The following is a 12,274-nucleotide window of genomic DNA, read 5'->3' as shown; positions in this document are numbered from 1 at the left end:
ACTGCTGAGGAGAGCAGCCGGTAAGGTAGGAGAGGCCTGCTGCATCATGTGGGTCAACTCTCAGGTTGGGGATCAAACTGCAGCAGCTGTGGATCACTTCATAGTGCTGCACTTTAACCCACTGAGACACCAGGAAGGTCTCTGATTTATTTTTTGAAAGATAAATATGATAATCAATTCAGATCCTTAGAAAATTCAATAAAAACAAAGATTAAAACCTGATAAATAAAAAAAAATTAAGGATGACTTCCAGTCAATTCACAGTAGTTATTTTCTGTAGGAACTTTTCCATTGCCACTGTAACATCCTTGTTTCTCAGACAATATATAATAGGGTTAAACAATGGTATCAAGATGGTATAAAAAAGGGAAAGGTATTTGTTCATTCCTGATGAGAGAGTGGACTTAGGTTCCATGTACACACTGATGCAGGATCCAAAGAATAAAACCACAACAATGAGATGGGAAGAACAAGTCGAGAAGGCCTTGGCTCTCCCTGTGGCTGATGGCAGCTTCAGGATGGTGGAGATTATTTTCCCGTATGAACCAAGTATCAACCCAAAAGGCAGAGTGATGTTTGAAACAGTAAGAACAGAGATCAATGTCTCAATCATGAAAGTGTCCCCACAAGCAAGCTGAACAACTGGGGGTACATCACATAAAAAGTGATTCAACTCATTGGATTTGCAGAAGGGTAAAGTGAAAATCTTGTAGATGAGCCCAATGGGTACTTGAATGCCAATGATCCAAGAGACAACTGCCAACTGGATACACAGTCTCTTATTCATGATGACAGAGTACATTAATGGGTTACAGATGGCAACATACCTGTCATAAGCCATGGCAATGAGAATTAAGCACTCAGTGGCTCCCAAGGTCAGAAAGATGTCCATTTGAAAAGCACAGGTCACAAAGGAAATGCTTCTGTTTTGTCTACAAAGATCTGCTAATAATCTGGGCACAGTGACAGACACAACATATTTCCAAAAAGGAAAAGTTCCCAAGAAAATAATACATGGGTGTCTGGAGTGAGGAGTCAACCTTAGTTATCATGATAATGAGGCTATTTCCCATAAGAATAACAATATAGATTATCAGAAATATAGCAAACAGAAATTGTTGAAGCTTGGGAACATCAAAAAACCCAATAAGGATGAATTCCACCAGTGTAGTGTGATTCCCCAGGGGGGAATGTTGGCCTGCGTGTTCCATCTATGAACAATTTTTTTTCAGTTTAGAAGTTGTTCAAACCTTTGGACTACCTGTAATGTACTACATATTAATCAGGGACTACGCACCCATTGGTAAAGACAAACATCACATGTTTGTGCTGGTTTATTTTACATTTTTGCTAACATATTTCAATCCTATATGCTGTAATTCCAGAAAGCAAAAACAGTAACACTATTCTTCCTAGCCACATTTTGATTTACTGGAGATCACATTCAAAAAGAAAAAGAAAAAATATATAATAATAACATGAAAACAAAGCATGACAAATATCTCCTCTCAAGCAGCTCTATTTCACTTTTCCAATAAAAAAAATGCTTCTACATCATGGTTTACAAATCTCTGTATGCCTTAATTTGCTTTTTTCTTTCTTTCTTTTTGTCTAGAAGTGTCTCAGTTACAATCCTTATGGTCACAATGTTTTTTACACCATGTTTGCTATTTCCCCTGTGATTATTTTATCAGGCAGCCCAGTGGCAGGTGGTCAGTGAATGTCCACTGCCAGGTCCACTTCAGCCCACCTGGCCAGTTGTCACTATCTGTACTGCAAATCATACACCTTAGCAGGACCTACAAGCATATGGAGTCCAGAATGTGAAATAAAATATGATTGTGTAACATTCTTAATTTTACTTTCATCTCCCCAAATTTTAAAAAGGCTATGCATATTCTAAATGTTAATGCTCTAGGAGTATGTGAATAATTTTATGCATTTTGAGATAGGAAAAAGAAGAAGAAAAATAAAACATGTAAGGAAATTGAGCTGGAAGTTGAAATATGACCTTAGACTAAATGAAATGTCTGCCGTTGTGATCATCATTTCATCTCTTATATGAGTAAATTGAACATAATCCTTGTGATAAATATTGTCAAATCACAACATATAAAATGCATATGATAGACAGCCAATATATAATATGCTATAATATATACTCTTTAAATATATATCCTTAATGTCTATATCTTATCTGAACACAGTGCTTAATACATATCACTAAGTTGAATCATCCATTCAATTAACTGTGTTCAGATCAAATATATTCAGTCTGTGCATGATGTTGAATGCTAGAAATCAATTCTTGTCTTTCCATCCAACTTTTGTATCATTTGTTTGAACAATGTTCATTGTACAGATTACCACACAATGTTAAAACCACATTCTCATGAGTTCGGAACCAGCACCTCTTCCCAGACCAAATTCACCATAATTGCCAGGAAAATACAACTTCTCTTTCTTTTTCTAGGTCACTAAGTTCTTCTGATCACCCACAAGTCCCAAACAGAGGAACAAATGGTAATTTCTATGAGCACTTCTTGGAGGTCCTTTGTCCAAAATCTTTTCCTCCTTAGCTCATGGATTTCTGGATTTGGACTTTAGTTTCTCACTGCACACCCTCAAAATAACACTCCCTAACTCTCAGCTCCTTTTCAGACTCCAAAGTATCATCAGAAGGATGGAGGAGCAGGGATGTTTCATATGAAATAAAGTGTCCTATGAACAGTGTCCTACCCTGCTCTCACTGTATCTATTTTCTTCTAGGAGGTCATTTTGTTTCTTCTTCTTTAACTTTTTGCTGTCACTTTCTTTGAAGTTGCACCTTAAGGTAAATAACTACAAAGAGTATTTAGCTTAAAAAGATGGATTTTTCTGATAAATAAGCAGGTAGGCAGGCAACAGATAATAACCATCATAGCTCCTTGTGGATAAATGCAAAGTGCATGTTAAATACAACTGTGTTAGGGCCCTCCCTGGTGGCGCAGCGGGTTAAAGCACTGCACTGAGAATCCAAAGCCGCTTCCGCATGAGTTCAATTCCCGCCTGCCCTGGAGGTGACCACATGGCGCGGCAGACCTCTCCTGACCCGCCCGCTGCTCCCCTCAGCAGTGTACTTCGCTGATCTGCCTGTTCTGTTCCCCACTCTGTCTCTGGTGAAGCCTCTCACCGCCCCTGAGCCTCTGGCCTGTACCCCAGTTCTGTATGCACAAATAAATAAATCTTTAAAAAAAAAAAAAAAATACAACTGTGTTAAATGCCAAGGATAACAATGATACTATTAACAATTGTAACAATAACACTGGCATGCAATATGAGTTCAGTTATGTCTTTCCAGAGTTTATAGACCACAGGTAATGTCAGGCAGGGAAGTCAACTGTCACCCTAGAATGTGCTGTTCTGTGTGAGGAGGGTTACCTGTCTTGCAGGAGAGACACATTCCTTAGGAAGTGACAGCCACTCAGATTTTGTCAGACATCAGGATATATAGATCATGCTGGTATCTTCAGGTTTATGAAAACAGAAAAAACAAAATCATTACAGGATAAAAAGACCCTTGCACCTACCTCCTGTTTACTACAAAACATTGTCCAAGGCTTCCAAGGATGAGTGGTTTATAGACACCTTTAGTTGGGTCATTGGATTGATCCCCACTGACTTCTCACTCAGCCCTGGGGCACTGCAGAGCTCACTGACTGAAGCCTGTGATATTAAGTGACTCAATCTGAAAATTCAATATCTACCGGCAATGTCACCAAATCAAATTAGCAGTGCTTAATTTTCCTTGATTGAAAACATACACAGGAATAATCAGATTGTACCTCACAGAGATGATTTAAAAATCTGGAGCACAATCTAGTTAGCAGGTTACATAAAAGATGCAGGAAGAGTTCTGTTAATGCATCATTATATAATCAGCGTTGTACTCATTGTATTTATCATTATGATTTAACTGATATCCCTTTTCTTCATTTTGAGCTTTGCTCATCTTTTATCCGGTCATGGTATATACACTTCCAACCTATCAGAGGAAAGAAAGAACAGGGCATTGATTTGCCAGCAAGACTGAACTATGTGATGGTGCCAACCAGCAGCACACACTGGGGAGACACCATCTGGACTGACTGAACTTTTACTGTTAGTTTTTCTCTCATTGATATCAGTATCTGATGTTTTGAATCCATGAGAATAGACATATAAAAACCACATAAAATTAAATTTAAATGTCTAACTCAAATCTTATATAATATTGACAGCAGATCTCAACTTCATTTTATTTTCTTTTGTGAAGTTGATCACTCTCTCCATAAAATTAGAGGAATGTTGGCAGATTAGTATGTCTGTGCTGTTTTCATTTTTTTAACTAGGACTGTCTTAGCTAGGCTGCAGAGAAAGTTCTGGTTTCTTAAAAATTATTTTTATATTTTTATGTTAACAGTTTTTAATATTCAGTATATTAAAACCACACTATTGATAAACATTCTGGGTTTTCTTATTTATTACATCCTGAATAAAAGATACTGTTATTTTACATACTTTGAAAAAAATTCTTTGTGTGGAGTGTTATGTATGGTCCCCAATATCCAGCAGGGTGGGGCTGAGTCTATTTTCTTAACAAAAAACTGAAATGTGTTTTTAGAGCATTCAATAAGAAGTGATTTTTGAATGTAATGTTTTGTGAAATAAGTAAAACTTATAATACATATTTTTTTACAACAGCGAGCTGTTTCATGTCCATGTTATAGCTTTTATACTGCTATACTTGCAGTTGCAACTTATATTTCAAATTCAGAATTTTATCTTACAAATGCATTTGATTAGAGGTAAGGAAAGTCTATTTTTATTGACTTTATGTTATGAGTTTTAAAATACACTACAAAATGATAAAATAAAAGTTAAAAAAATCACTATTATAAAACAAGAGGGTTAAATAATCTCTGCTTACCTGATACACACTATAGAGAAATCTCTATCATTCTTTTAATAATAGCATGTTATAACACATAAATTTCTGGGTTTTATTTCCGAGTAATACATTTCAACAACTATTATTATTCCCAATCTCAACCTCCCTTATTTCCCGTGAACTTAGGTAGGAAATTGCACCTTGTTCACTGAGGACAACACTGACCCAGACATGTTTTCATTTAAACTCCAAGCTCTGTGATCTCGGCAGCAACTGGGAGAACATGAGACTGTCCGGCTGGATCAGAGATGCGGTTCGCTTCTTTCTGGGGATGTGGGCTGTCCTCTACTCCAGCTCTGGGGAATAGAGATTCCCCGTTTGGCTCGGAGGCAGAAGGCTTCACAGGGCTAATTATGAACTATAACTGCTGTGAAATTGAGAATACTAATTTTCAAATCATTAAAAAATGATTTCTTTACCTCAAACAATACAACTTGCAAACATGTTTATTTTTTAAGGTCCTCTGCTCATATAAACATGTAATTTAACTTTGGTTACAGTGACTTACATAAGAAGCCAAATGAAGTTAATAGAGAGTACACTAAGCCTTCAGTTGTCTCGCTTGAGAGGTGTGAAAGCGAGAATGACATTAGGTGGTTTTAAAAACTCTAAGAGAATAAGAATACATCTGACTGTTGCTGTCACTCTTTTCTAAACATTGTAAATTATGAACCCATGCATCCAATGCTTATTTATTAAGTATCAATAAATCGGTAACTATGAGCTGTTCTTCAAGAGACACAAAGAACTTGGCAGCTTCTAGGTTTTCATGAAGTAGGATTCTATTATCCTGCTTATCTTTAAATTGAGAACTTGTGCCATTGCCTGAAAAGTGACCTAATATTCCCAAAACAAAGTCAAAGATTTCAAGTGCAACTCTCTATCCCTCCTATGTAGCTTCCACTTAAACTTTGCTACATAATAGTTTCACTTTCATTCCACACTTTGACACTATTTCCTTGTTATCAAAGCTTTGACTCCAAACTCATCTGTCCTGTTTATGGTAAACCTTTTCCACCCTCATAGTCACACCAACACAAAACACCCAAGACTCCAGAATTTGGCAACACGACAATTTGCAGCTAGGTTATTTAATTTTCCAAAATCACTCATATTATTATTTGCTTCCCTTTGCTGGAAATGAGTAAACTGTCAGTGAAAGGACTTTAAGAAATAACACCTGAACATAGCATGGACATCAGCAGAAGCAGGTGACCCCTGGGGAGGGGCGGGCAATAACCTTGTGGGGATGGTAAAGGCCAGATCAGACCAAAGGAGCGATGCTCTGCGAGGCACCCCCTGAGAGAGGGGCTGTGTGGCTCACCTGGAGATTATGTCCTCACAGATTCCTCTGTTTTCAGTCTCAAACTGATCATATGTAAACCAGCCACAGTAAACAGTAAAACAGTTGTCGTTCTCCCTCTCCTTTACCCACACTCTTTTTCAGTCAAATCCCTGTATTTTGCTGAATTGAACCTGAAAGACTTTAAAGATGTTCTTTGTTATCAGGGCTTCAAAATGTTCAGTTACCCAAATGTTCTCACCCCACACCTTTTTATCGTATGTACAGTCACAACATGTATATCAAAATTTTATTGAAGCTATTTAAATTAATATCATGAATGTGAATATTTTTAGATGAGGCTGTGGAGGAAGTTAGAATTTTGGAACGAGGAGAGTATGCCCCAGTTAGCAGATATTTGTTCCTCGTTAGGTAACTTGCTGAGGAACCATCTCACACAGAGTAGGAATTTCCACTTTCCAAATAAGCTTGTAACACTTGAGGTTATTGGGGACCAACACTTCCTTCCTTCACATCTCTCTGAATGTGTAATATATATATATATTGGTCAGAAGGAGATAAAACATCATTGTTAAACTTACTATTAGTCAGCCTCATTTCCAGAACATTTGAATGTCCCTCATTTTCAGACATGACATGGATTCTGGTGATACGCAATGAGTAACATTTCATAAGGAATGTGTAGATGCTATTCAAGATTCATTAAATAAACTGACAACAATTATTAAGACTTCATTGTGATATTCCAGTTATTTCTATACCTATATCAAGTTTTGGATCACTTTATTTTTTTAATTAAAAACTGATTTTTAAATTTGTTTAAAGCTTTATTTATTTATTCATACAAGACCTGGCCAGAGGTATAAGGGTGAGAGGATTCACCAGAGACAGAGTGGGGAGCAGAACAAACAGATCCAATGAATTACACTGCTGAGGAGAGCAGCCGGTAAGGTAGGAGAGGCCTGCTGCATCATGTGGGTCAACTCTCAGGTTGGGGATCAAACTGCAGCAGCTGTGGATCACTTCATAGTGCTGCACTTTAACCCACTGAGACACCAGGAAGGTCTCTGATTTATTTTTTGAAAGATAAATATGATAATCAATTCAGATCCTTAGAAAATTCAATAAAAACAAAGATTAAAACCTGATAAATAAAAAAAAATTAAGGATGACTTCCAGTCAATTCACAGTAGTTATTTTCTGTAGGAACTTTTCCATTGCCACTGTAACATCCTTGTTTCTCAGACAATATATAATAGGGTTAAACAATGGTATCAAGATGGTATAAAAAAGGGAAAGGTATTTGTTCATTCCTGATGAGAGAGTGGACTTAGGTTCCATGTACACACTGATGCAGGATCCAAAGAATAAAACCACAACAATGAGATGGGAAGAACAAGTCGAGAAGGCCTTGGCTCTCCCTGTGGCTGATGGCAGCTTCAGGATGGTGGAGATTATTTTCCCGTATGAACCAAGTATCAACCCAAAAGGCAGAGTGATGTTTGAAACAGTAAGAACAGAGATCAATGTCTCAATCATGAAAGTGTCCCCACAAGCAAGCTGAACAACTGGGGGTACATCACATAAAAAGTGATTCAACTCATTGGATTTGCAGAAGGGTAAAGTGAAAATCTCATAGATGAGCACAATGGGTACTTGAATGCCAATGATCCAAGAGACAGCTGCCAACTGGATACACAGTCTCTTATTCATGATGACAGGGTACATTAATGGGTTACAGATGGCAACATACCTGTCATAAGCCATGGCAGTGAGAATTAAGCACTCAGTGGCTCCCAAGGTCAGAAAGATGTCCATTTGAAAAGCACAGGTCACAAAGGAAATGCTTCTGTTTTGTCTACAAAGATCTGCTAATAATCTGGGCACAGTGACAGACACATAACATATTTCCAAAAAGGAAAAGTTTCCAAGAAAATAATACATGGGTGTCTGGAGTGAGGGGTCAACCTTAGTTATCATGATAATGAGGCTATTTCCCATAAGAATAACAATATAGATTATCAGAAATATAGCAAACAGAAATCCTTGAAGCTTGGGAACATCAGAAAACCCAATGAGGATGAATTCCACCAATGTAGTGTGGTTCCCCAAGGGGGAAAGTTGGCCTGTGTGTTCCATTTATGAGAAAAATTTTTTTTCAGTTTAGAAGTTGTTCAACCTTTTGGGCTAACTGCAGTGTGCGACATATTAAATCAATGACTTCACACCCATTGTCAAAGATAAATACCCAGCATTTTTGCTGGTTTATGTTACATTTTTGCTAAGATATTTCCACCTAAGATGCTAAAAGTTCAGAAACAAAAAACAATAATACTGTTCTTCCATATTACATTTAGATTTATGAGAGATCCACTTTAAAAATAAGAAGAAAATATAGATAATAATAACATGAAAACAATGCATGACAAGTAACTTCTCTCAAACAGATCTTGGTTGCACTGACACTTTTCCAATAAGAAGTGCTTCTACATTGAGGTTTACAAATTTTAATGCTTTAGAGTATGTTAATAATTTTATGCATTTTGAAATAGAAAGGAAAAGGAGAAATAAAGTGTAAAAAATTGATCTGGACATTCATACATGACCTTGGACTGAATATTCGATATATTCTGGCAATGTAACCAAATCAAAACAGGAGTGCTTAATTTTCCTTGATTGAAAACACACCAAGAGATAATAAGAATGTACCTCATGGAGATGTTTTGAAATTTAAGAGCACAATCTATTGAGCAAGGTTACATAAAAAATGCAGGAGTACTTCTGTTAAGCGTTGTTATACAATCATTGTTCAATTTATTGTATTTATCATTATGATTTAACTGATATCACTTTTCACCATTTTTACGTTTGCTCCTCTTTAATCCAGTCATGGAGTAGACATTTTCCAGCCTATCAGTGGAAAGAAAGAACAGGGTATTGATTTGCCAGGAATTCTGAACCATGTGGGAAATGCCAGCCAGCAGCACATACTAGGGAAACACCATCTAGACTAATTGAACTTTGGGGTTAGTTTTTCTCTCATGGTTCCAGTATCTGACTTTTGAGTCCATGAGAAGAGACATGTAGAAATACAAATAAAATTAGTGTAGATGTCTAACTCAAATCTTATAAAATATTGAGAAAATATCCCAAGATAACCTTGTTTGGTTATTTTCTTTTAGTATGTCTGTACAATTTTCCACTTACCAATTTTCTGTTTTACCAGGACTGGCATGGTTATGCCATGCCAGAGAAAGTTCTGGTTATTTGAGAATTTTTTTTTATTAATGGTATTTCAATAGTCATTATATTAAATGTTGATAAACATCCTGGGTTTTCTTATTTATAACCTCCTGAATAAAGTAGATACTGTTATTTTACATACTTTGCAGAAAAAGTCAATGCATGGATAACTATGTCTTCCCGGTGCCAAGAAGTGGTGACTGACCCAGGCCAGCTACCCCTCCACAGGGTGGGGCTGAGTCTATATTCCTAATCAAAACTGACATGTGTTCTTAGAGCATTCAGTAAGAAGTGATTTTTTAATGTAATATTTTTCAAAATATAAGTAAATTTCATAGCACAAAATTTTTTCAATAATGAGCTTGTTTCTTGTATATTTTACATTGTATACTGCCATACTTGCAGTTATAACTTATATATTAAGTTTAGAATTTTATCTCACAAATGAATTTGGTCAGAAATCAGAAATCTGTATTTAACTTTGAGTTTTAAAATACACTACAAAAAATTAAAATATAAAATAAAGCATACTCTATAATAAAATATGCAGGGTAAAATAATTTCTGCTTACCTGGTAAACAATGGAGAAATCCCTGTCATTCTTTTAATAATAGCATGTTATGGCATATAAATTTCTGGTTCTTATTATCAAGTAATACATTTCAACAACTGTTATTCTTCCCCAATCTCCTACTTCACTTAATTCCAATGAATTTAGGTAGGAAATTGTGCCTTGTTCACTGAGGATAACACTGACCCGTTCATGCTGCATTTAAATTCCAAGCTCTGTGATTTCGGCAGTAACTGGGAGAACACGAGACTGTCCGGCTGGATCAGAGATGCGGTTCGCTTCTCTCTGGGGATGTGGGCTGTCCTCTACTCCAGCTTGGGGAATAGAGATTCCCCGTTTGGCTCGGAGGCAGAAGGCTTCACAGGGCTAATCGTGAGCTATAACTACGTGGAAATTGGACGATATTAAATCTCAAATCATTTTTAAAAAATAAACATTTTAAACCTTAAATAATGCAACTTGGAAAGTCTCTAGAGCTCCTGCAATTTTTTTTTAAAGATTTATTCATTTACTCATATAGAACTGGGGTACAGGCCAGAGATGCGGAGGGTGAGAGGATTCACCAGAGACAGAGTAGGGTACAGAACAGGCAGATCGACGAAGTACACTGCTGAGGGGAGCAGCGGGCGGGTCAGGAGAGGTCTGCCTCGCCGTGTGGATCTCCTCAGGGGCAGGCGGGAATCGAACTCATACAGAAGTGGCTTTAGCTTCTCAGTGCTGTGTTTTAACCCGCTGCGCCACAAGGGAGGACCAGAGCTCCTGAAATTTTTTAAGGCCCTCTGTTCATATCAGCATACAGTTTATCTTTAGTGACAGTGACTTATATAAGAAAAAATGAAGTTAATAGAGAGAGAGTACACTGAGCCTTGAATTTTCTCTGTTGAGAGGTGTGAAAGGGAGAATGACATTAGGCGATTTTTAAAACTATAAAGAGAGTAGGACACATGTTACCGTTGCTGTGACTCTTTGCTAAACGTTGTAAATTATGAATGAAGTAACCATAAATATGGGAGTATGCGCAGGGTTCTTCAGGAGACACCAAGAACTGTGCAGCCTCTAGGTTGTTGGTAAAGTTTGACTGCTAGAATCCTGCTCCTCTTTAAATAGAGTTGACTTGTTTCATTCTATGAAAAGTGACCTAATATTCCTGCAACTCATGAGGTATTTTAAATGCAACACTCCATCCCTCCAACATAGCTTCCATCTAACCTTTATTAAGGGTATTTTCACTTTCTTTTCACACTTTGACACTATTTCCTTGTTATCAAAGCTTTGACTCCAACTCATCTGTCCTGTTTATGGTAAATCTTTTCCACCTTCATACATGGACACAAAATACCCAAGACTCCAGAATTTGGCAACACGACAATTTGCAGCTAGGTTATTTAATTTTCCAAAATCACTCATAACATATTATTATTTGCTTCCCTTTGCTGGAAATGGGTAAACTTTCAGTGAAAGGACTTTAAGAAATAACACATGAACATAGCATGGACAACAGCAGAAGCAGGCGGCCCCTGGGGAGGGCGGGCAATATAAAGGCCAGATCAGACCGAAGGAGCGACGCCCCGCGAGGCACCCCCTGAGAGAGGGGCTGTGTGGCTCACCTGGAGATTATGCCCACGTTTTCGTTGTTTTCACCCACTGTAGATAATAGAACAGTTGTCATTCTCCCTCTCCTTTCTTCACACTACTCCTGCATGTCTTTAAAAAATATGCTTTGTTTTCAGTGCTTCAAAACTTTCTTATGTAGTGATTCAATGTTCTTTTTCTTAGTAATGATGCTTCTGTAAAGTAACTGAGTCAGGCATTTTTTTCCCACCTACCTTGACTCACCTTCTCTGGGTCTCCTAGTTGAGTTGGCACCTGCCAGGGACTGAGCAACATCCTCAGGCTTCAGTCCTCCCTGTGTCTTCATGTCTTTCTTTCTTGTTTCTGGGATGTTTCCAGTCCTCCCTCTTGCAACTTGCAGGACTACATGCTATAGTTCTTGACAATAAAGTAGATGACCTACACATTATTTAATTTACTTATATATCACCTACCTGTATTTCCTTTTAAATTTCTGCTCTACTAACAAATTTTATGTACACAGTACAGTCTTACTAGTTCAGTCTCCATACTGTACTGATGATAGTTTAACACTATTGCTCTTGCTTCAGTTCAAATGTGTTTCTCTTCTCTAAAA

The 12,274-nt window shown here is 37.3% G+C and overlaps 1 protein-coding gene across 1 annotated transcript; it reads right to left on the bottom strand.

Moving 5' to 3' along the window:
• Positions 1 to 7,451: 7,451 nt before the first annotated feature.
• Positions 7,452 to 8,411, bottom strand: LOC101636515 (olfactory receptor 10AG1-like). The gene has a single exon (XM_004683491.1). It carries the CDS (start codon positions 8,409 to 8,411, stop codon positions 7,452 to 7,454), a length of 960 nt encoding a protein of 319 aa, XP_004683548.1.
• Positions 8,412 to 12,274: the final 3,863 nt, after the last annotated feature.

The sequence above is a fragment of the Condylura cristata genome, unplaced genomic scaffold (assembly GCF_000260355.1).
Source record: "Condylura cristata isolate star-nosed mole 26May11 unplaced genomic scaffold, ConCri1.0 scaffold00015, whole genome shotgun sequence".
NCBI classification, from domain to species: domain Eukaryota; kingdom Metazoa; phylum Chordata; class Mammalia; order Eulipotyphla; family Talpidae; genus Condylura; species Condylura cristata.
This window is presented reverse-complemented; position numbering and strand designations above follow the sequence as displayed.